The sequence below is a fragment of the Osmia lignaria genome, chromosome 15 (genome assembly GCF_051020975.1).
Source record: "Osmia lignaria lignaria isolate PbOS001 chromosome 15, iyOsmLign1, whole genome shotgun sequence".
NCBI lineage: Eukaryota > Metazoa > Arthropoda > Insecta > Hymenoptera > Megachilidae > Osmia > Osmia lignaria.
This window is the reverse complement of record NC_135046.1, coordinates 10895038-10919368: the sequence shown is the minus strand read 5'-3', so window position 1 is coordinate 10919368 and position 24331 is coordinate 10895038. Positions and strand designations below refer to the sequence as shown.

The following is a 24331-nucleotide window of genomic DNA, read 5'->3' as shown; positions in this document are numbered from 1 at the left end:
TCAGAGTCAATAGAGTCGCGCCCCTATGCCCAGGTGTCACTGTTTGAACGTGGCAATTATACTTCCGGTCGAATGAGACCGCAGAAAAAAAAAATGAAACAGCGACGAGGCTGACACGGAAAAGGGTGGCCAGAAACGAGCCACCGTACTAGAGGTGCGAGGGGGCTGATTTTCGTCGAGCAATTAACAGCAGAGAACCGCATAATTATGGCACTATTTTAAAAACGACCAGCCACCGTTCTACGAGCCTCTATTTCTCCCTGTCACGATGCATGGGAGTTGAATTTCGACCCCCATCGGATAACCGCTCTGCAACCACCCCAAAACCCCGGTCGCATTGTCTGGTTAATGATACACTGCAGGAGCAAAGTGCGGGACTCCTTGCTCGTACACGCCATTGACACCGTGTAATCACATCTCCACATACCTTCTGGCAATGATTCATACGTGTTACGAATATCAAATACTGGGAAGCAAAGCAAACGGCGAGGATCTACCGAGTTAATTGTAGCATCAATTTGATGATAATTGTGAGTCTTGTTTGATTTCTTTCGACGTTCTGACATTTCCGGGACTGCTGGTGGAGAATGCGGGTAGGGTGGGTTCGATATATTGGAAAGGAATATCCTTTGAAAACAAGTATGTCTGCGATGTAGTAATAATTTTATGTTTCACAATGTAATAAATAATTGGAATGTGCTGCCGATTAGGCAACGCATGAAAGATTAGATAACATGTCTGGGCAGTCAGAGTAATTTGTCTGGCGTGTCTAGACTGGCAGATAAATATACTATAAATCATCAATATATAAAAATATCAGTTTAAAAGCTTTATTATGATTTTTATACATAATCTGCCATCTGTGGTCAGGAAAGTTAACTCTTTGCGATTTGTTTAAAGTGGTCTGTAGCTTCTATATTAATTAATTAATTGTCATCATCGGTGTGAAGTATTTCAATAGTTTGCAGACTTTTACATTTAATATTTATTACGAGGCTCCCCATAAAAATACCCTCTTACACTTAGTACATATCTTTATTCTTCCACGCTAATTTCTTTATAATCCAAATTTGTCAGGTGCCATGAGAAGTACATTTCATCGAAAAAAGTTAATAATCATCTTCTACCACAGAACCGAGCCCATCTTTTTCTCACCCGTAATGTCAAATTAAATAAACGCCTGTATAAGAACTCGTCAATTTCGCGACCTCAACAGTCAGTCGCAAGAAACTTCCCCGTGGAGAAGGATAAAACCTTCAGCCAGTACTTTACATAATTGCATAATTCCCAAAGAACCTACGCGATTCCGTACACCGAAATAAAACCTCCTCGTGTCGGCCACATTTCCGCGCTTCCTCCACGGGGTAAACGGCGTGCATCCGGTTTTTGCCCGCGATTCGCCGCAACATCGGGGCCGAGCTGAAACGAGCGACTCGTCCTGCGGCAAGAACGAAGGCTAGCTGTACTACGGCTCGTCCTCGAGGACGAATTAGCCATCGGCGATGCGGAACGGATGTTGTTGATCCTAGCGGAGCCTAAAACGACGCTTCATCGTCGCTTCGAACCCTCGGGCTCCACGCGAACCAGCATTTACGCAGACGTTAGCTAGCTTCTAGCTGACAAGACACGATCCTTGCCTTTCTTCGTTCTGAAACGCTTCCTGGTAAGCTGTTCTTCTTGGAAGCTCTCGCTTGGCGCCTATCCTCGCGCGAGAAATACTTCTCTTGATCGCTTGCGGTCGTCCCTCGTTGCCAGTGCGGTTTTACCCAAGGTTGAGAGTTAGTTTTAATTCGGAACCTCTCGTCCTCTCGAGACGATATGGCGTAACTGAAGAAATTTGATAGACTCGAACGTTTCTGGTCGAAATGCTTCCAAATTTTAGTGGTTTTTCTTTAGCGTACTATGATTTAGGCAGAATTTTAAAGTGAATTTTATCTGACATCCAGTAACGCGTTCCTCTCGATTCTTTTATAAATCGCAAAGCCATCCGCCTCGTCGGTTGATACTTTAATTAAAAAAAATCATCCCTTCTGCGAGCGAGGTGGCGTCGATAATCGGCGAGTGTCCTTTGCCCCCCCCCCCCCCCCTCTCTGTTTGCCGAATCCTTTATCCGTGACAATCTCGAGGAAAACCCTGAGCTTTCGACCGGCCGCATAATCCTGTCGCATTAAAACGTCGTCTAGTCGTTTTAAAAAGGAAGCAACAGTCGCGCGGGAGAGGAATAAAACGCAGACGAGGGAAAAGGAACGTTGTATATAACTTTTATCCCCGGTGATGTTGTACCAGCTTCGAGACAGACCAGGTTAGAAAATAAAAGCCGCCACAAAAGAGTGGTGTTGCTAAGGGATGAAAGTTGCAGAGAAGGAGACGACGATGTTGAAAGGAGACGGGGAACGAGTCGAAGGCACTCCCTTCGGGCGATGATACGAAAATACTGACACGCGGCCGAGAATTGATCCGCGACACGTGTCTTCAATGCTGCAATCAACGTGGCTGACTGACGTTGCACGAGACGCGACCCGCAGCTCGATGCTTTATTTATGAACGATTTGAAAGCCTATCCGCTGGATCAGACCGGCCGACGACGTTTTAAAGGGAGTGATCGGTGTTTGAGGAGACGATAAAGGGCGACGGTGATTCCGTTTTTTAATGAGCAATACCCGAGGATCAACAGGACGTAGGATACTCGTTTTAGATGGAAATTGAAGGATTGGGATTTGAATCGGATGTTTGAGTAAAGTATTTGATAATTCGAGGGATCGTATTTATATTTGGAAGGAAAAATTTAAATTCTGAATTAAATTAATTTTAAAGATGATAAAGGCTGATTACTTTACAATTTAATTAATATGGATAAATGGATAAGATCGCCCGCATTAGATGTATTTTTGAAAGCATTTTACCAAAGTTCATGATACTCGATGAATCATCAGATTCGATGCTTAACTAAGTCCTGAACTGTGTTTTATCAAAACAGCGGGAGCATTTAAACGTCAGCCAATAAAGGGACAATCGATCAGTAGACGGGTCGACACTCGGTCGACAAAGCGATTCCTGGGACCGATTGAACGGTTTAAAAGGGAGGAGAAAATCACGACGGCCACCACAATGAAGGTCTCGAAGGGATATTTTTCCTTCCCTTACGATATCCACTTATCCGCTCCGGTCACCGGTATATACCCGAGATTCACGCGATCGTGAAACGCGTGGGACGCGAAATTTTCATTCCCGCCGAATTATTCTGTCGATCAAACGGTCGAGAGGGGATCACGAAGGGAGGAGAGTCAGTTTTCAACAAGATCTACGATCGTTCGGCTCCTTTTGTCCGCACGAATTGCTGTCCCCAGCTTCCCGCGACAAAGATGCCTCTAAATTGAAAAGTCCATCCCGGCGAGGAAAGGACAGTTCGCTCGGTATATTACTATCCAACGATATTGGACCATTGTGGACCGCTCGTGGTGAAAAATATATAGCTAAATAGAAGGTGGACGCGGTGTTTTATGGTTAAACGGAGGGTAGGAATGCCAGAGAATTTATATCTTACTCCGTGGAACGGAATAGCTCTTCCGTATTATTGATCCTTGATTAACTCTCGACCTAAAATACTTTCTACTCTTCTTCATTTCTCGCTATCATATTTCTGCTCCCCCTTTACAATATTTAAGAAGAAAAGAAAATGATCACGTTTCGGAAAATCGAAACGATTTTCAATTGAAAGATCTTTCCCTTTACCGATCACCAACGCAAATACTCCTCAAAATCAACCACAAAATCCTTCTAGCACTCCTATCGGGGTCCAATCCACCCCTGAAAGCGTCTCATTATGTTGCCGCCCGATCTTCGATCGAGGATGCTTGATTAACCCCGTCGGTCTGCGGCAAATTCGATTTTCCCTTTCGAATCTCACCTGGTTCGATAACCGTTCACCTGCGTCGCATTTTTCACGGGGATTAATCGCGACGATGGCTTCCCCTCGTCGCGTTTCTGTTGGTCCTTTTGTCAGTGGCTCGTCGAAGGAGAAGGGCTCCTTTGCATCGGCTCCAATTCGGAAGGATTTGTTTCGGCACTTGGGGTGTGGTAAGCCGACATGAGACCAACGCTTCGAGCGAGCTTCTAATAACGAGGAATTATCACGGCGATACAATGAGCCCACGGGAAATCCTCTTTGATGTCTACCACGGAAAATAATACCGTCCTAATAGAGTGAGATTACGCGGGCTGCGTCGTCGGGAATCATAGTCTCGTCGCGGGTCCTTTGCGGTAGTAGATCCTCATCCGTTCAGCTTGTTACCCGTTTATCCTTGATTTGTGCCTTCAATTTCAGTCGGATATCAGGGTTGCATTTGCGAATTGTTTTCCATGCACGATGAGTTATAATTGATATATACATTAATTCAATTATCATAACAATATAATATTAGTATATTTCTTCACCCTTGATTTCGTCACATCTCGATAAAATTATTATGAGAATACACCTTCTCCCTCCGAAGATCTGAAATTAAAAAGAGTCTCCCGTAAGATTGCCCAAAAATCACCCCCCCATAGGGCTACGATACAAAAATCACCGTTCAATTACACGTGGCTGTAGAAGGCGAATGGAAGTACAGACCGTTCGGTTGCCAGGAACAATCACGTACACCCCCTTAAGTGTTTGCCGTCGTCGAGGCTGGTGTTCAGGAGGCGCGTAGCGAATCCACGATACGCGTCTCGGTGTTTCGGGCGACATTGGATGTATCAGAAGGCTAATTGTCTTTCGCTGTCAGTTGCACCCTATTTGGCCTTGTCCAAGGCACACGGCCCTCCAGGCTACGGCAATCGCCGTCGCCGCACCATTCCCACTCCCTTAACTCACCCTCCGTCGAAGTCTCGGACGCGAGCACGCCTCGAATTACACGCTAGAAAGGATAAAATAATTACACGTCCTCTCCCACAAGCTTCTCCGTTTTCCTTTTCTAACGCGGTTTTTCCTAGTACATATTCTTTTCTTCTGTCCCGTTGTATGCGTGAATTTCGTGAACATGGGGATGGGGATGCGTGTGTTACCGACGTTTAGAATCTTTTCAGAGGGATGACGGATCTTTGCAGATGGAAGATTGAACTGATTTTGAGTTATTTCTCAGTTTTATTATCAATGATCTTCTCGACACTTTCGCGAAGAATTCAATATAAAAATAATAAAAATGCCATTTAATAGGTTGATGAATTACTTCCAGCGAAAAACGTACAGCGTTAACCAGCACCGAACAACGGTGTTCACCCCTTTGCGTTGGTTATCGAGGTAAAGGGTTGTTTATAACTCGTCATTATACCCTCGTGCATAATTTAATTTCTCGTCGTGCTGCAACGACGACAAATGCAGGCTGTTCCAGCTGATTATTACCTACCTGTTATCTGTCGGTCAAAAATTATCGCTTCTCTCGCGAAATGATCGCAGGTGAAGGCAAGAAGGGTGGAATAAAGGACACGCATATAAGGGTGACATTTAGAAAATGTAGATTTACCGAAACTGTTTGACAAAAGAATTCGCGTGCCGTTGGCCGTTTGCAACTCCTCCCATTTAATCGTAACTAAAAAGCCCGTGTGAATATCGTGATAAAGTTTCAACATAACACACGTGTCCGCTTATTTTGGATAATGAAGAAATAAAGGTGTTTTCAAGCATATCGATCTCGGAATTATTTATTTTATTCGTGACAGAATATAATTTTGATTTCGTTATTAAATCTATTTAATATCGACTAGTTTAAAGCTTAAATTTGAAATTGAACACGGTGTATGTATGGATCGACTCGCAGCGAGCAGGAAATCGAACCAGGATAAAGTACAATTTATCGAGTCGCGTAACTGAGACATAAAGTGGCTCGTGCTTGGTCGCAGATTCATTGGACAAGTTGGCGGTGCTCTAACGGCACCCCATGCTGTTTCCGCAAACGGCACTTGAGCCAGTAACATCGCGTTCACCGGCAGCTTGGGACTTCCTGTTACGAGCTCACCTGGTACAGGTGAATAGAAAATGCTTGCTGGGACCGGCACGGATGAAATAAACGAAATAATCCTCCGCTCGCTGATAATCTTGCGCAAATTATGGCTGCAAACTCGTTCTTTAATCAGTATGTAATTAACTTCATTTCGTATTCATTTAAACGCTTTCTTTGCTGTATGATCAGCAAAGATAGTCAATTATTGAATCTTCTATTTAAATAAATAAACTTTCCTTTATTTTCAATTTGAAATGATTTTGTGCTATTGTCAGACATTTGGAGGAAATCGAAATCTAGAGAACCTTTGATTAGTTATTTCCTGAAAATATTTCAAAATGATACATTAAGATTAAATTTCTTTTATAATAATCATATACTTTGTATAATTACCTCAGGGAAAAATGCAATGTTGTTCTGCCAGATGTTCGGTTCTAATTTCTGTACATAATTCTGTAGGCTGTTTCTAACCGGTTCGTTTTTAGATGTCTTCTGACCAGGAAAAACAATTTCATTGTCATTAATAGGTTTTTCATAATCAGAAAATTTTTGCTTTTCGTTGTGTTCGTAGTATTTCACACTTGGAAAATAAATTTCATTTCGAACTGGTCCAATTCTATAATCCTTCGTTCCAGAGATTATCCTTCCTTTCAATACTATTTTGGAGTAATTATCTGTAATAGAAAACAAAAATATAATCACTGCATAGACTGTAAAATTTCTCAAGAACATAATTAACAATTTTTCAATGAAATGCCACATGAATGTTCACCTCTGTGATCACGAATACCAATATTCTCCCGATACTTTCCACCCTGAACTTTATTGAACAATCGAAAGAATCCACCATTGTAATTATTCAAATAATAAATCAGTGCGTTCATGTTTCTTGGACATTTCGGGAAGGTCTCGTAACATACTGCGGAGCTTCCTCGATTGCTGTATCCGAGGAGCATCGCTCTGCCAAAGTTCAGCAGAGGAGAAGCCGTCTCGACGTCGAATTTGGTCAGCAAACTGAAAAAACGAACACAAATAGCAATGAAATAGCGCGGAGGATAAGTTGCGAGTGATTTCAGGGTAACCCGTTAAAACCATGACTCGGACGTTCGATCCTGAAGAACGTACCCCGTGAAAGAGTTCCTTCCAAGGAACTCGAAGAAGCCAGACCATTGTTTGCCTAACGATCTCCCGGGAAGTTTTCCGCTCGCCATTTCGCAGAGTATCCTGGGTATACACTTGTAGTCGTCGTGGCGGGATATCGAGGACAGAGCGTCGAAAAGATTCAGCTGGAACGTTCCACCTGATACGGCAGGGTAATTCGGTTGATGCTGGCCGGAAGTCGGGTACACCGGAAAGGGGTTGCCCTGATGTGGCTGTAAATAGAAAAGTTACAGGAATTTCGTGCGGGAATTGGAAATTTCGACGAACGAATGGCCGATTTAGACTGTTGGAGAATGAGATCTAAAATTGATGTGGACCCTGATGTCCTTTCGAGTCAATGATGGAAAATTTTCAACAAATGAAATTTAAAAAATTTATACAGATAAAATAATTTCATTTCCAACTTACCACTGAAGGATCATTTTGAAAGAAACTGGAAAAGATATCCATGAAGGAGATTTGTCTGCCCGTCGACCCGTTCCACTGATCCTTTCCATTCATCAACCGGTCGCTTTCTCGATCAGCTAGATCGGCAGCCAATCGATCAATGCACCTAAGCGACCAACGTTTTTCCAGCTGAATTATTCGCGTCTTTGTGTCAAGTAATTCGATTCCGTACTCACTGCAACAAATCGGTCACGTTGTAGTTCTTTCGTGCCTCGTCGAAGTCGCAGTAACGAGCACCATCGGCATCCTGCGGAGTCCTTTGAAAGCGATCCTCGGCGCGAACGTCAGTTCGAAGCAGCAGACAAATAAGGATGAATCTGAATATCATTCTGCGATCCTCTTCCTTCGTGAATCTTGTCGATCTTGTCTTCTCAGTGTTCAATTTAATGCTGGATAACGTTTCCTTAAGGATCTCGTTAGGGTCACTGTCACTTACTCGGATGTGACGTGAATGTTTTCGTCTCGACTTTGACGAATTTAATAAACTATGAAACTGATCAAAAATTCAACTAACAATACAATTTTCTTTTTTACAGGTTTTCTCGAACGAAGAATCTTGAACAACTGAGGCGCTTCGTGGATGATCGTGTCACAGTTCCACGGCAACTGGAACTTTCTTCGAAACCGTTCCTCGCATACAAACTTGAAGAGGCGTAGGTAGGAAGAAACGTCATCGTGAGCTACTCTCACTTCTTCGCGTGCTCGTTTTTCGCGCGGCTATATCATCGAGGCATTTAAACGTAAAAGATCCGTATACTTTGTCAAACTCAAAGGTAATAATTTTGCAGAAATTATAATTATAACTCTGTAATAAGGGAGAAATTCGGTAACGAGTTTTAATTAAATTAATTTTTCAGCATTATTTAGATAATACTTTTGTTTGTTATTTTATTAAAAATATAAGTTTTGTTATAAAATATAAAATAAAAACTTGTATTTGAGAATTCACGGTAAATCATTAATACAATTAAATGATGTACAAAATATATACACGCTATTAGCAATTAGGAGGATAACATTATTTATGGACACTTTTCGTTGAATATTAAAAAAAATACATTTTACATTATTGATAGGTGGTCCCCTACTTTTGTTCACTAGGATACATGTGAACGGAGTTCGAGGAACAGTTGTTGTTCAAATGCAGCTGCAGCCTTGTCCAGGAGATTAACGATCAAGTAGTAAACAAGAAGTTTATATCATCTTAGTATTTACAGTCTGTACAGCAGTTCAATTTCGCACCGCATAGACGATGGTTTACAGTTAATCCGGGATCGTGTCGTGATCGCAGCCTCTTCCTCTCTTTGCCAGCTGATGACAGAGCCGGGGGCTGCCTATGATGTCGCCCAGGAACACGCTCAATAAATAATTCTCCTTCATCGGATTCGGCGAAGACTTGTATTCCCTGTGAAACGACGAATAGCAGACATTAGTATCTTACTCATTATCATTAATATTTTCTAATTAAAAAACAGTGTTTCTATCATTGCTACAAAAATAGAAGAATTCTTTTTCAAAGAACTCTTCTCAAATCAACCAGCTGTGAAACCCTAGAAATTTCAATTCTTCAACCGCAGCAGGTCCTGCGAAGGACTCTATCGCCACGGTACTTCATCCATGCTCCGTTAAACCTCTCCAAATCTCGGCTTGCCGGGACCCAATCTTCGATTCCTCCTTTCTTCTCCTTCTCGCTCTCACCAACAACATGTCCATACAGGTGACAGAAGCGATTAACCGACGAGTTTCGTCCCCGATGACACGTGTTGGCCATCTCGAAGCAAGAGACGTCGAGGAATCGCAGATAAGCCAAGTCGAACCCCCAGAATTCAGCTCGCAGATAGCTCGCGAGGCTCGTAAAACCGAAGAGGAACGGGGCAAACGGTGGGACAGAGTTATCAGGATGCATTAGGTCGCCCGTGGAGCAGCCATTAAGGGCTATCTGGTGCTGGCGTTACTTGCAACCGAATTTAGTGCGAGCTCGTGGCTAGGTGGCCAAGAAAGAACCGGTAGCACGGATTTCTATTAGCTCAGCTATTGGAGGAAAGTGCTGGACCATTAGAAGGGACCCGTACCGTTCAGCTCGTACCTTTTTCCAGGAATTTATCGAGGTCGATCGTCTTGGACGAATTATCGAGGAATTCTTGGAATAGTCCGTGCCAGGACTCCGGGAACCTTCGAATCGTCACGAAAAAAATTAACAGCTTACAGTATCGTCCATTGATGAATATTCAATTTTTAGACGCTTGTTTAATAATTTCGTAAGTTCCAATTGATTTCGAAGTCCCATATATTTTTACTATTACATGATTCATTGAACATCGAACTCCATTTCATCATAGGTCCGCGCAATACTCAAATCTCATTTGCATAAGCGCTCTGAGAATACGAAAGGAGTCCTAGAATACCTTGCAACATTTTATTCAGATTACTAGATAACCGTAAGTATCGTAAAATGTCTTATTTAAATATTTTGTCAATTTGCACATTAGCAATTATATTACAGATTTTATTGATTTTTCCTGTCAGCTCGTTAGGAAAAGTATAATTTAATCGGACAGGTGTTGAATTGAAAGCTAATGTCCTTTCTAAAATTGTATTAGTCAATTGAAAATGATTAAACAACAAATCTCAGCAAGGAGATTAAACATCTACCGAAGCGAATGGAAACAGGAAGAAGTTTGAACGATAGGAGACACGTTTCATTGGATCACGGTAGACCGCGCAAACGGGTCAGTACTTTTCCACGATGCATTAACGAGACTGTTATTAAGTTTCCATATCCATGCCGTTTCACAACTGGATCGACTGTAACGAAGATGAAAAACCAGACCGTCCGTGAACTTCAGGGTTGCAGTTGCACAAGTAAGATGCAACGATATCGGGAACGCGATCATTAAGACGAAGCTCTTGTTTTACAGATGACGCTTCGTAATCGTCAGTCGAAGGAGAATCATGTAATAGTCCAACGACAAATTAGCAATGTTGTTCTTCGTGACAAGTGCCATGCAAATCGAACTGGATTGAAACCGAGAGGAAAATCAAAGAAATCTTCCATGAAAACAAAACTCACTTACGTAAAAGAAAAAAACGGTGTCGTGGAATAAATAGGAGATACAAACGAGGTATTGATTATTGCAGAGGTATACCTGAACACGACATCCCAATCGAGGACACGTTCGCGACTTCGTTTCTGCAAAGTTTTGCTCGCGTATCTGGCGCAGATTCTCTCGTAGACGCAGACATTGTTTCCAAGTTCGGATACTAATTTCTTCTCCACCTGTCCGACGTCTAGAATTTCTTCGTCGTGTACCAAAGGCAGGGCTCGTTTAACTCTGTTGACGTAAGTCTCTGAAAACGAGAGGCAACCGGTGGTAAATGTCAGAATCATTTCGTCATTAATTCGTCTGTTCGTATGAAATTTAATTCTTGATTAAATTTTATTATTCATCAGTACATTAGCACTTTTATTCTGTTATCTTTATAATATGTTCTTATGGAAATTTAATTAATATTAATTACTTGATTTTTATTTGAACTTAAAGCCATCTATTCGGTAGTAACAGATATGAAAAGTTCGAGTCTTGTAATGTTATTTTCGAACCATCACTGTCAACTATGCTAATGCATTATTCGAGTTTCCATGATTGTCATCAATCCAAGGGCGCGTTTCAGTGCTTCTGAAATCACTAAATGACGGTCCCCGGCTGATGAGCAATCAACGCTTCTTCACTTCACTTTAATGAAAATTGACGTACACTTCTCCATGCAATCTCCTATTAAACTGTCACGTTAATTGCTCGTCAAACTTCGACTTTATTATTACTTGTCATTCAATCACCAATCTGTCATCGAGGTAAATCAGCCGAAAATAAAAGGTATACAAATATAAGAATTATAATTTAATTTTCAAATCTGATTAATTGAAATAAACTATTATATAACAATTATCGATGCTAATGAATTTTTCAAATAAAGCTATACAAGGACAACTTTTTCTATACTTTAACTTTAGAAAAATTCATTGAACCCTATGTTTTCAACGTCAATGTCCTCGTCGAAGAAATTACGACGACGTTACACGAGAATCCACTCTTTCAACGAAGTTGCAACAAGTGGAACACTTTCGCTTTCGTTTCTCGTCGATTCGATTCACGCGCGAAAGCATGAATTACCTATACAAAGTAGTTAAGATTCTCTTCGCTCCGATGATCGAATGCAACTTCCTGTCGGCTAGAATATTCAAGAACCATTGAACTTGCTCATGCGATTCATTTATCTTAAGTGCAGTAGAAATGCTCAACTCTTTTTTAATGAAAGTATGGTAATTAAAAAAAAATTGATTTCATTTTGAAATAATAGAATCGCTTTATCGAATAGAAATTTAAAGAAAATACCTGGATTCAACGAGTACGCGAGTTTCTTCACGAAATTGGTGATCCTGACAGCAGCAACGATCACCGGGAAGCCGATCAATTGTACCGGAAGCTCGAACGTTGGTTCTTCCGGTCTTGGTGCTCCGCTTACGAGTGCCAAAGTCAAGAAGTAACATCCCAGCAAGAAGAATGCGCTCGTTAGTCGCATCGTGGAATGCTATCTAAGAAATTAATCAATTACTGTTACTTCGCTTTGACACTTCAACGATAATTATTATTTTGTAATTTCATCACCCAATACTATCTTCTAACACAATTTATTCAACATTTTCACAGAATTTCGCCAAATTCGTTTGAAACGACAGACTCAAAATGGCACTTTGAAAACTCTCATTCACGAATATCCAAAACTGGAGGAAGCGAACGGTTCTCGCGGAATTGATCGCAATGTCACCTGTTCTCTGCAACGCGTTGCTTCCGTGCACCAGAGCACCGGACGAAAACGTGGACTGGTTGTTTCTTTGGTAAAAACTCGTTGTCGAGTGTTCCTCGGGGCAGTGCACGTATGCCTGTTGCTGGTTTGCGACAAGAGAAAGTGATCGCCCCTACCCGTTGCCTTACGTTCAAACGAACGGCCAGCACCGGATTGCGACATTTAGTGCGCTAACAGGACCCGTACGTGACGTCCTTCGAGCCCTCTTCCTGGTTGAGTCGTCCTCCTCAAGGTCGGGATCGTTTCGAGCACCTGGACGATCGAACACCGGCTCATCGTGACTCATCGGACCCTTCATCATCGATCAACACGTTTGGTAAAATTTCAAATTGAAGAGCACTGAGTTTGAGTAAAAATTTGCCAAGTGTGAATCTTTCTTTTGTGACTTGAAAAAAAAGATCATAATTTTTAGAATTTGAAGAAGAGGAATTTATTTTGAATTCGAAGCAGGTCGAGGACTTTTGCTATGAAGACATAGGATCCTTTCGAATTCGGAGGAGATACAAGTACTGTGATTTGAATTCGATGGAGATTTAAATAAATCTTCCAAAGGACTCTAAATTTTTCTTTCGTTAAACTACTCTTCGAGTACGATCACGCAGCAGCTACTTCGCAAGAATACAATCGACACTGGGACATGTAGAACGAATCGATTATGTCTGAACAACTGGCTGGGATGGTTGCTCAATGATCATGATTTTCCTACGTGTACCAGTGCACATCGATCCAAATGTGTGTCGTGAATGCACTTCTACTGGGATGCATAGGTGAACGATCTCTCAGACATGACTACCCCGGAAGTACTTTCCTTGTAAGAATTTGCATTTATTTATCATTCACTTTCAATTATTTAATTATTAATTACATTAAGCTTTATTTATTTTCAGGATATTTTCCAGTAAAATCTTTTGCAATTTTATTGAAATATTATACATTCATTACTTATTTTATGTCGAGCTTAACTAAATGGTAATTGCATGTTAATTACCTTTGAATTCTAAAGTCAGGATTTAATATTTCCTTTTAGAATTGCTAATAGAATGGTACGAATTTAAAAGACTTAGAAAACTTTGTTTTCTACTATTTGCAATACTTCAGTAACTTAACAAGAATCTTTATTGAAACTGAAAACACCATAACAGGAATAATCTCTCAAGCTAATTTCCCATAATCTTTTCCAAACAGCAAACCATTAAGCACCGCATTCCACTTGCAATATTCATGAAATCTATGACCTAACTCAAAAGGATTATCACCATCTCTATATCTCTAAACTAATTTCCCTGAACTTTCAAAATTCTGTCGGTCGATTGCCTATCGAAGTTTCGTAATTTCATGGACATTTTTCAGCGAGGTCTATGACCTAACTCAAAAGGTTTATCACCATCTCTATATCTCTAAACTAATTTCCCTGAACTTTCAAAATTCTGTCGGTCGATTGCCTATCGAAGTTTCATAATTTCATGGACATTTTTCAGCGAGTTCTTTCGATGCTCGTCAATTACCCGCGCGAGGAGTTTCGTAACGTCGCGACGGTGTTTCGAGCGAAACAGCAGGGGATCGGCTGCTTTCGGGAGCCTGGAATTGCTATTGCACGAATCGCAGAGTTGGCAGGAGCGCCGATAAACGAAGCTGGTGCGATCATTTTTGCGAGAATATCGCTGGGATTCTAACAGCTCGCCTCCGATCTTGGCACGATTTCGTCTTGCGATCGTTAGGAAGCTTGCGAGCGAGCAAACGTTAGTGCTTGGCATGCCGCTTAAAGGCGCCCGGAGATTATTACAATAACTTTGCCGACCCTGTAAATTGTCCGGATTGTTTTCTCCACGATAACGTTCACGTTGCAATGCGAATCTTTTTTTCTATGAAGGAAAATTGGTGTTCTACGAGAACTTTGCCACGAAATTCCAATTTAATATAACATTTCATACTTGATTTTACGTGTGAAATTAAATTTCTTTTTAATTAAGTACCAACAGAATAGAACACAAGATATTTAATAACTATTCGAAGAAGAAAAAAATATTTCCATTTCGAATGCTTTAAATCATTTCTTTGTTTTCAATTAGTAGAAGCTAATTTATAAGGAAATAAAAATTACCGAAAGGTTGCATATATCGAGGCGAGGTTGAATCGTGACGAAGTCACGGAGGCGTAAAGTCGCTTCCTGTTTCGTTCACGAAACTGTGATCGCGATGGATTAAACGCGCGACGATAACGAGCAACTTGGGAAAGGATAAATTGGTATGGCACAAATTAGACGTCCCTTTTCGTTGGTGGCTGCGCGAAATAATTACAAGAAGCTGGCTCGAGCGAAAGGGCCATTAGCTCGGCCGCGTCTGGCCTCCTTTGTGCACCTTTATAACGCTCGCTAAATATTATATACACCGGTGGTAAATAAGGGACGTACTTGTTGAAATCAGTTCGAGCGTCGCCGTTGGAACGGCTATTAAGAACGAATCTCGAGAAAGCAGAAAATGTCCCGGTAATTGCCGGCGAATTATCAAGCCTCTATTCGAAACCATTATGCCACATGGTCGAGAAAAAGGATATCTGAGAAAAGAGTAATAATATACAGAGGGATAACGAACTACGCTCGTTTGCTGTTTTACAAAGAACTTATTATGTAGAAATTATATTTTCCTTTGTTAAGGATGAATATTGAACATTCGTTACTTTTCATTCAGTCGTTTATTTAATAGAGGATGATTTTATATCTTTAATGGCATTATGATAAATGAATTCGAGGATGTTCTTTGAAAAGAAAATATGAATATATTTATTGAAACTTTATTTCTAAAAAATCCACGATCGTGTGATAGACGATCGGTTATTACATTTCCGGTGTAAGAATACATGGTAGCGAGTTTTAACAATGCTGTGATTCGAAAGGATGTTCTATAAATAAATGATCATTGTGAATTTGCGTTGCTAAACGACTGGGTATCTTAAATACTAATCGATTCTCTTAAATGTAATTTAAAGTAATCTTAATTCATCCAGCAGAAAATTGCTGGGATTCATTACAAAAGTCTCTGAATACATTTTAAACGCTCTGCTTTCATCTTTTACCCTTAGTATCGTAATCAACAATTACCAGAAACGACAATTCCTTAATTTCATATTTCTTTTGCAAACGATGTTTCTACGAAACTCGAAAGACGGAAGTTAGAAGAGGAAAGGAATCGTCTGCAAATATCACAGGTTTCGTCGTCGTGTTTTTCCATCGTCGACGCGGAAGAATTTTGTCCGGTCAGCGCAATCGAATCTTCTTCATCATGCTTAGAACGCTGGCTCCGGGCAACGGGCAGGTGGGATAGAAATTATGACATCCCTGACCTTCCAGACCGGATATTAGTTGACCCATATGCGCTGCGAAGTGATACCTCGAGGGCACTTCCGCCATCGTGCTCAAGCTCGTGTCCCTGAAAAGTTATCATGAAATATCGATCACAAAAATATATCGTAATTTCATTTAATATCTAATATTGTACCGAGCTTCAAATTTTACCACTTTGAAGCTGAATAGTATAGAAAACGATGAAATGTTGAAAAGGAAATGCAAATATGAAGCCGCAAGTATAATATGAAACAGCGTGTCGCCTTTTTGACCAGATTTCGCAACATGTATATTAAGAGACCGGTTTCGAAACGATGGAAAAGAATCGACGCCAATGGGTGGCACAAAATCAACTCCACTTTCGCAACGTTTGACCATGATAAACTGGTCGGGAGTACGACATATAAGAACAGGCACAAGGCAAGTCGCCTTTTACTTTCGATATCGACGGCACTCGGTAAACACGAGACACGGAATCCGGTTACGCTCCGCAAAACCGACTGAAAATTACACGACCGCCTTTCTCTGCTGCACGCGTCTGAACGCCCGCACAGGCTCTGAAGAAACTTTGAAAAAATTGAAATTTCCTTCCGGTACTCGTCGTCGAACGTCAGCCAGATTTCACAGTTCCACGACGCTTTCGATTTTCTCTTCTAAAACTGACACCATTTAAGATTAATTATTAATTAATTAAGTTACAGAGAAGATAGGAGAGAAGATCGGTAATATCGGGAGCCATAGATTCTATAAATAAAGGATCCTCAGCCCTCCGCCTCGGCGGAAATAAAGGATCCTTCGGGAAGATGGCGGCAGGAAGAAGGACGCGGTATAAGAAGCAGTTTCGTCACGCATGGCTCCCGAGGAAGACGTCGTCTTCCAGCCGCAAAAGGGAAATCTTCCCTGTTTAGTCGTTTACGATCGACTATGCGCCTCGGGCTTTCGCTCTTCGAGGCGGCATAACGAGCAAACGCAAAACGGCTTCTTAGCTTTTCCATCTTGATCGGTTTAACCCACAGCGATCCGCGATCTAATAAAAATCGGGCATACTCGAAGCCGGGAGCGGCGTTTACGCACGCATAAAAGTAAATATAAAGCTCGAATCCTTCCGGGACATTAACCGCGACGATCCATCCTGACATCATTGCTCGTTCTTTGCTTTCTTTCCCTTTTTCTACTCCTCCTTTTACTTATCTGTATTTTGTTCGAAGAATTTTAATATTATTGTCTTCATGTGTTATTAAATTTCACTTAGCAAACCGAGCGGGCGAATCTTTTGATGGACCAATTAATCCGTTAATGAATCGCAGAGTGGAGAAAGAAATTGACGAGGAATAGGACGTTTAATTGCTGTCAATTAAACGGCACACGGTCAGAAGGAAATTCACCTTTTCAGCCGGGAAAGGGGTAGAGTCGAGTATAATTTCGCGAAATGAACGGAACCACTGCGGCCAGCTACCGACCACGAATTAATCGTTAAAGTGGAGCTACCGTTTCAACTTATTCATAAACCATAAAATGAAAGAGTAGAGGAGAAAATTTGTTGGAAAAATATTTCGTCGGTAAAATTTTTCATATGTCAATAATTTATTTAAATTGATCGTTGTATCTTTAAATAGCTTTCAGGAATATTGAAACAATTCAATTTTCATGAATGATTTTAAATTATCTATTCACTTCATATTTGTTCATATTCGTACGAAATTCTATCTCTATATTAAATTACCAAATCGACGGAAATTTAGCCGTGAAATCAAACCGTCCATTAGGGAGGATTACAATTTTCGAAATAAGACCATAATTTCACGTTTGTTCGTCGAGATTATAGAACCTGGAATTAGGTACGATTCAACCGATGAACCGAATTTACATTCGAAGAATTTCGAAGGGCTAAAAGAAGATCGAAGAGTATAAAAAGGCGAAGCTGAAGCATGCTTCGGGCATCGTAGAAAGTCGGAAGATTGTATAACCCGTGAAAAGGAAAGTGGCTGATTGTTATGGCGACGCCTGTTCCGGTTTCGGCGCGGTTGCTTACGTAAGAACAGAAAAACTTTCACGTTGTACCTCGATCTTTTGCTTGTTGAACAACCGTCATCCTTTATTGCCCAAAAATACCGGCGAACAAATTCGAAATTTTGGATGATTTAAGCCAGTCGCGAATATATTGCACTTTCTTCCTTCCTGAAACGTTTAAGAAGAATTTCGAAAGTTCCTACAGTGAGTGCTTCCTGTGCAAAAATAAATTTTCAATTCGTTATTGTTTTAGATGTTATCAATTCCAATGTGTGGTATTTTTTCACCTGATATTGTGAAGTTTTTAATTTCGACGTTTAAACAAAATACCATCGTAAAATGTCACTCTTTCTTTCAATAATATATAATTCTCTCTTTCAAAAATCACGCGGAATGATTTGGTTTCAATCAATCGAAACGAAACAAAACCGAATGTCAAAAAATGGAAATGGTACAGAGGAAACCCTTTATTCACAGTCGAGAAATTTCATGGTGTACCAAACGGACCGATTCGAGCGTGTATCGTTCGAGTCAATATTTGACCGTGCGAACATAACTTCGCTTTTAATCAAGGAACAAAATGACCCGAGCGATGCTCGTGCTATAGCCAGCATTATCCAAATAACGCGAGGATGCGTGGACGGGTTGACGTTTCGTTTCGCCTTTCGATCGTAAACGAAAATTGCGAGATACGCGAGCCGGACCACGATCGCGCCATTCAATTCCACCAGCGTCGACGTCGCGACGCTCGGTTGTTGGGACGCGCGAGCGCGGAATCGACGTTTTGCAGCGGTGATCGACGGGAAAATTGCGGACCCACGCGCCGCTTAGCGCCATCCAATTTTCGATGAGCCGCGATTCCGCGCCGCTCGCGTCTGTCCGCTTGATATCGACGCCCGGCATCCGGATCTGTTTAGCGAGATATCGAACGGACGGGATGGGACGTTTGTTTGGCCGGGTTAGCTGCTTGTTATTCCACGCGGAATCGCGCTTCGATCGATGCACTGGCCGGAAGCGAGGATCGAACAGTTTCCGGTCAACGTTCCAGGGTTGTAATCTGGAGATTGAAAGGTAATCCACCGAGCTGCCGTTTAATTCTCGATCGACGAGAAAGAGGGACGGATTGATAGGCGTACCTCTTTTCCTGTCTCGAGTTTCGGCAAATGTTTGTAATAATTGTTCATCCAGGATTCGGTCGAATTGTTAGAGAAACGAATTAAAAATATATTTCAAATGGACTTCATTAGATTTACATACTGTGCGTGTAAATTCAAATGTAGGTATATAAATTTTAAGAATTTACAACGAAGCTTCGAGTAAAATATTTACTTATTGAAAATTTCAGCAAAACATATGCAAACATATCAACTTCGTCATTTAAATGACAAGACAATCTCTGCAAACAGTGATTCATTAATAGCTGTACCTGGTCAACAAACTCTTCTGATCATAACATTGTGTTTTACATTTGAAATTACACAAGCACCATGCTAGTTGATACCACTATAGACAAGGAGTTTTCTCTTCTACAACGCTAAAAAGAATATACATATCAAATGGCTGATTTCAAAACATCAAATGACACAATTTGATGACATAAACGTATTCTGGAATGACACTTACATTACATTAATAGAAATTTCAAGTTTGCATAAAGTGGCTATAAAAGCTTTTTTTTTTATTAATTTGTTCCATGTAAATTTTTCATAATTCTGACACAACTATTTCTTACATGATCACGATAACCTTTGGGACGGTTATTGATGAACTATTGAGAACGACCGGTTCGTTCTAAATTACAATCGAAAGTGGAAAGTGAAAGTGGCGATCTGGAAGTCGAGCGATGAAAGTGGACGCGAGTAACCATAAAATTTCCACGCTAAGCTATGAAATCGCTCAATCATTCTAGGTTTCAGAAGACCCCTTCGATCATTACGCTCGTAAACGTTTCTATGTTGCAATTGCTGTTTCTTCGTCTCTTTCACCGACTAAAAGCTAGCACTCGAACAAGTCATTAAAACACGAGAATCTTTTCCAACTGAACAAACGGATTTAAATATCGGCAAATTTACGTACGAATACATTTAACCTTGCCTGACAGTTGACTGTCTTTTATCAATACGTTAATAATAAGTTTAGAGTCATCGTTTACCTGATTAAGTTTAACAAAGATCGTTCCATCTCGCTCAGCTGATCCTGGTGAACAGACGAGGTCAGTTCACAGATCAGCTTCGGCAAGCAGGCAGTCTTGATTGTTGTCATCATCCTTGCTCGCCTCGAGATTCCTGTAAAGTAATCGAGGAATCGAGAACTTAAAATTTTTAAGAAGTACCGTGATAAAAGTGGGAGTATGAGGAAGGGGTTGCCTATGGAGAGAGATAGCTACCCGGGAACCTAAGAACCCAGGAATCTAGGAACCCGGGAAATAGTTTCCCTAGGAAAACCTACCATACCCGGTACTGTACAATCTCAACTTTCATTGCGTGCTAAGATCCAGTTATAATCCTAGATATACTCGAAAGTTAATCAAAGCAGCCACTAGCTTCATCAATCAATAAATGCAATTTCTCAGATTTCAACGTTATCTCTTCTACAGCATTCAATCGCTAAACTCAACTTTTACTAAGTGAAACTCTGTTATTGACGTCGAAAAATGGCTAAAACGAGCAGCCCGCGTGCATGCATGAAATCACAAGTGCACGGAAAATCAAAATACAAGGCAATCAGAACTTTCGAGTCATATGATAGCTTCACTATTTCTTGAAATTTAATCAAACTAGAGTGAAATTGATTCTCGTCGTGTAATTAGGGCGAACTGCTGATTCATTGAGCCTTGGAGTGTTAACCAAATTTGGAAGGTATCAAATATTCGATGGTCAAGATTGCGATAATTGTCAGTTCGGAATTGCATAAGAATCGACGATGGGAAGTGCGATGAATGGACAGTGCTTACGAGCGTTGCATAACATTGCAATGAAAACATTACTATGATAATGTTTTACATTTCTTAATTAATCCATCTATTATAATATAATTAACCTTGTTCTTTATTCAAAACATTTCGCTTCTTTGATATTCAGAACAGGTCTATTGACGTCAAAACCATTATGTTACAAGGGAAATTAAATTCATACAACTTTCGATCTAGAATTAGAATATATTAAACATTTCTGTTAAGAATTACGGATATGATTAACCCATATTCATATGCAATGCAAATAAAACAAAGTGAATCATAGCTAATGAGATCGCTCTATTGCATTCCGTTCCCAATTGGGAACTTATATTTCAAATGTTCTATAGTAAATTAAGTAGATAATACTAAAGACTCTGAACATGTTGGTTCCAAGTGGGAACATTGCGTTTATGAATAAAAATAAATATTATTTATTTCATGACCACACTCATTTTTAAATAGACTAACAGTCATACATATTTTTTTCAACTCGTCATAAAAATTCATGGAATAAAGGGATATGTGAATTTAACAATAGAACAGAATATCAAATTTTATAGAAAAACATTTACTTTCTTTTTTAATAAACATAGTTTCAAAGCAAATTATTCAATGAGCGAAGAAATTTTTATTTTGAAATTTTTAATGATTATTTTTATTTCTTTGTTTTTCGTATACGCGATTGCACATGAAGACTCCTTGAGACAAACAAAAAGGAATATTGTTATTTTTCGAATTAGCCAAACTGTAAAAATAATCTTCTTTTTATTGATCGGAATCAATATCCCAATTATAAATTATTCAAATGCTAAATGTTATTTGATTATGAATAACCAAGTTGCTGGAAAAGTTATTGAAAACAGGATTATAGTAAGATCGCAAGCAAGAAAATATCAAAACACTCGTAGAAGTTGTATATCATAAGCGAACAATCTAGAAAAGTATTATTAATGAATGGTAATTATGGAAATCACCAGTGTAGATCGAATGCGTAAATGCTTAAATCATTATTAATTTCAGAAACCACCAGAACGATCAGAATACAATTAAAACCATCAAGTCATCGCTTATTCCGAAATATTCCGCTTCCGACGACCGATATAATCTGTATCATCATTTCACGTCCGATTGCGTTATTTTTCTTACCGGTCACCTTCTCGTCGTTCTTCTTTATGGGCGTCAAGGGTGTCCTGTCCGCTATTGAATCCTGACTTCCATCAGGATTCTTGATCGTCCCGGTGACGTTCTGCTCGCTCCTTCCTAAAATCGTGGAGATGAGGTAGCTGTAGTCGCCGGCGAATATGAGGAACATCCCGAGGAATATCACCAGGCGAACGGTGCTCGTGTCCATGGCCATGCTGTTGCGGTGTCCTTGGCCGAGCTGGAAAGCTTGGTTGCGACTGCTCCGATCGACGATCTTCGATACACTGCGGCCCCCTGGTTGTTTCAGCCAGCCCTCGCCACCGGATCCTCCTTTTGAACTTTCGTCCTCGAACACCGGCACACTGCAATACCTACTACACGACACGTGGCTCAGCCCGGGGTTAACGGAAGTGTCGTGTCATGGCGATGTAACATCAAGTGTCGAACGAATTTCAGTTTAATTAGACACCCGGTGCTAATGGCTCGACTAGAAGAACCCTCGTACCGATGCATACTGGGTTCTTCGAGATCCAGTCACTTATCTTAATATATCTTACATGGAGTCGAGATCGTGACACTTAATAATGAGTAATGTTCTAATCATTTTTTCACTGTACATCCGGTGTTCAAGGGTTAACAGAGAGGTAAATTAAAATTGCAATGGATGCATGTCGAAGTCGGTATGGTGAGAGTCTGTTGAACTTTCGAGGAGGAATTGTGTTGTTGAAATAAATCATGGAGCTGTGTAGTGTATCGTAGTCGTTGTAATAAAAGAGATTTAGGAGAGGATCAAATGTTTGAGAAACAGCTGGTGAAATTCTAGAGGTACTTTAGGTTTTCTAGATTCTCCTTGAAGATTATGATAATTAATGAAGAAGTCATTTACCAAAGTTTGAGGATCAATTTAGAGTTATTATGTGGCAAACTTGGAACAGAACAATAAGAATGCTTTAGAAATGAACGATGATTGTAAAAACAGTTCACTCAATTTTCTTTAATTTCTATTCATCAATTTGCTGCTGTAATAATCGAAGGGAACGTTGATTGCTAGAATTCTCAGCCATTCTTGATCCTACGCAAAGGATTTCATAAGGCGCATAAGGGGAACGTTCAAGTTACGTAACAGTCGGTGTGTAATGCCTTAACCCAATTTTCAAGACTAAATGCGCTAAAACAATACATACTTGTGAGAAGCATCGACGATACACGATGCTGGCTGCTACCAAAGAGCGTCGACTTTCAACGAAGAACGCGTTACAGCAGAACTTTCGCTCTCTGTTCACTTCTACTTTCTTCGATCCGCTTCGAATATCTCTGTTACACGTGTTCTCAAAAAACCGACAATTGATTTCGACATAGAAAATAACAAAACTTTTTCCTATTGAAAATCAATCGATGGAACACACTATTTCTAATTCACACCAATCTCGTATTGCATTCAATTTTTCAAACGAATATTTTTACTTCAACACTATTCGATTGAACTTGTACAATCACTATCACTAATTGAGTAAAAAAAACGATAAGGAAAATGGCAAGAAGAAGCGATTACACAACAATTGTGCGAGAGTTATACCGATCACTTTTTTAGGAAATTATGTTCGATTTCTTTGGAAAATGTTTGATGTGGTAAACGGAAATATCGCGGCAGACGGAGGAATTGAACGACGCTGCCGCGGTCTACCGACGTCGCGGAATGACTGTGAATGATTCGAAACCACGGCGGTGAAGCTAACGAGTTGTCAGTGAAAGTTGGACACTCGCCCGCAAATCGCCGCGATCGGATCGCTGGATCTTGTGGCGTACCTTGTTTGTTCACCAACCGCTTCGCCGCTTTGTTAAAAATATTTTTATAATAATTTTAGAAGTGAACAGAATTATATAGATCATCGAGGAAAAAATCTTTAGGAAATACTATGATGAGACATTTCTCACAAAATTGCAGGAATAAATCTACGTAGAAAGGAAAATAACACAATTACAAAATTCATTACGATTTTCTCATCCCTCTTACTTTCAAACTGGAAATAAATGCAACTACCATCTTGCTATTATAATAAATTTTTCATTTTTCAAAAGAGCTTTTTAAATATCATGATTGCAAAATAAACGGCGCCTTCATGAGCACGTCGCACACTGCATCGCGAATACTATGTCTTTTAAAGGAAGAAACATTGCTTCACAATGGTGGCAATGTCAAGGGTACATAAAATTCATTAACCCATTGACCTGGAATGTTAGTTGACCCCGAATTAAAAATTACGTGCTATGCACATTTGATTTTGATTTATGAAACAGGTACATAGTTCTATTAATAAACGATGATATTTTATATTGTATATAAATTATTTATTATAAAATTTTATTAACTTTATTATAATCATTTATTTTTGAATACATAATAAAAATAAAAAATAAGCCCTCAAA

At 40.1% G+C, this 24331-nt stretch overlaps 3 protein-coding genes and 1 long non-coding RNA gene across 8 annotated transcripts; 1 reads left to right on the top strand and 3 right to left on the bottom strand.

Moving 5' to 3' along the window:
• Positions 1–5677: 5677 nt before the first annotated feature.
• On the bottom strand, positions 5678–8230 carry LOC117600023 (uncharacterized). The gene is made up of 6 exons (XM_034314941.2): positions 7766–8230; positions 7551–7695; positions 7107–7354; positions 6754–6995; positions 6375–6655; positions 5678–6303 (listed from the first exon to the last, which is right to left on the bottom strand). Exons 1-6 carry the CDS (start codon positions 7915–7917, stop codon positions 6253–6255), a joined length of 1119 nt encoding a protein of 372 aa, XP_034170832.2. The 5' UTR covers positions 7918–8230; the 3' UTR covers positions 5678–6252.
• Positions 8231–8852: 622 nt separating this feature from the next.
• On the bottom strand, positions 8853–12580 carry LOC117600024 (uncharacterized). Of its 2 annotated transcripts, XM_034314942.2 has the most exons (4): positions 12417–12580; positions 11984–12183; positions 10736–10937; positions 8853–8994 (listed from the first exon to the last, which is right to left on the bottom strand). In XM_034314942.2, the coding sequence occupies exons 2-4, from the start codon at positions 12168–12170 to the stop codon at positions 8853–8855; spliced, it is 531 nt and encodes a 176-aa protein (XP_034170833.2). In that variant the 5' UTR covers positions 12171–12183; positions 12417–12580. The 2 variants fall into 2 exon arrangements, with proteins under 2 accessions (XP_034170833.2, XP_076548564.1); XM_076692449.1 differs by lacking the exon at positions 12417–12580 and having other exon boundaries at positions 11984–12224.
• On the top strand, positions 8984–15165 carry LOC117600026 (uncharacterized). Of its 3 annotated transcripts, XR_004580374.2 has the most exons (6): positions 8984–9195; positions 9307–9847; positions 9929–10027; positions 10116–10451; positions 10508–13266; positions 13343–15165. It is a non-coding gene; the product is annotated as an uncharacterized LOC117600026 (long non-coding RNA). The 3 variants fall into 3 exon arrangements; XR_004580371.2 differs by having other exon boundaries at positions 10116–13266; XR_004580373.2 differs by having other exon boundaries at positions 10093–13266.
• A 111-nt stretch (positions 15166–15276) lies between these two features.
• On the bottom strand, positions 15277–23616 carry geko. Of its 2 annotated transcripts, none has more exons than XM_034314944.2 (4): positions 23089–23616; positions 21908–22278; positions 19958–20090; positions 15277–15880 (listed from the first exon to the last, which is right to left on the bottom strand). In XM_034314944.2, exons 2-4 carry the CDS (start codon positions 22116–22118, stop codon positions 15709–15711), a joined length of 516 nt encoding a protein of 171 aa, XP_034170835.1. In that variant the 5' UTR covers positions 22119–22278; positions 23089–23616; the 3' UTR covers positions 15277–15708. The 2 variants fall into 2 exon arrangements, with proteins under 2 accessions (XP_034170835.1, XP_034170836.1); XM_034314945.2 differs by having other exon boundaries at positions 21908–22275.
• Positions 23617–24331: the final 715 nt, after the last annotated feature.

Excerpts from the sequence above, each read along its gene's own strand:
- LOC117600023 (XM_034314941.2), bottom strand. The coding sequence starts at position 7,917 with ATGATATTCAGATTCATCCTTATTTGTCTGCTGCTTCGAACTGACGTT. Across the intron at positions 7,696-7,765 it reads AACGTGACCGATTTGTTGCA|GTGCATTGATCGATTGGCTG; the intron begins GTGAGTACGGAA and ends TTGGTCGCTTAG. Across the intron at positions 7,355-7,550 it reads TTCAAAATGATCCTTCAGTG|CCACATCAGGGCAACCCCTT; the intron begins GTAAGTTGGAAA and ends TTCTATTTACAG.
- LOC117600024 (XM_034314942.2), bottom strand. The coding sequence starts at position 12,170 with ATGCGACTAACGAGCGCATTCTTCTTGCTGGGATGTTACTTCTTGACT. Across the intron at positions 10,938-11,983 it reads CGCGTACTCGTTGAATCCAG|AGACTTACGTCAACAGAGTT; the intron begins GTATTTTCTTTA and ends TCTCGTTTTCAG. Across the intron at positions 8,995-10,735 it reads GATTGGGATGTCGTGTTCAG|GGAATACAAGTCTTCGCCGA; the intron begins GTATACCTCTGC and ends GTCGTTTCACAG.
- geko (XM_034314944.2), bottom strand. The coding sequence starts at position 22,118 with ATGGCCATGGACACGAGCACCGTTCGCCTGGTGATATTCCTCGGGATG. Across the intron at positions 20,091-21,907 it reads GAACGACGAGAAGGTGACCG|GAATCTCGAGGCGAGCAAGG; the intron begins GTAAGAAAAATA and ends ATTACTTTACAG. Across the intron at positions 15,881-19,957 it reads TCTTTGTTAAACTTAATCAG|GGACACGAGCTTGAGCACGA; the intron begins GTAAACGATGAC and ends ATAACTTTTCAG.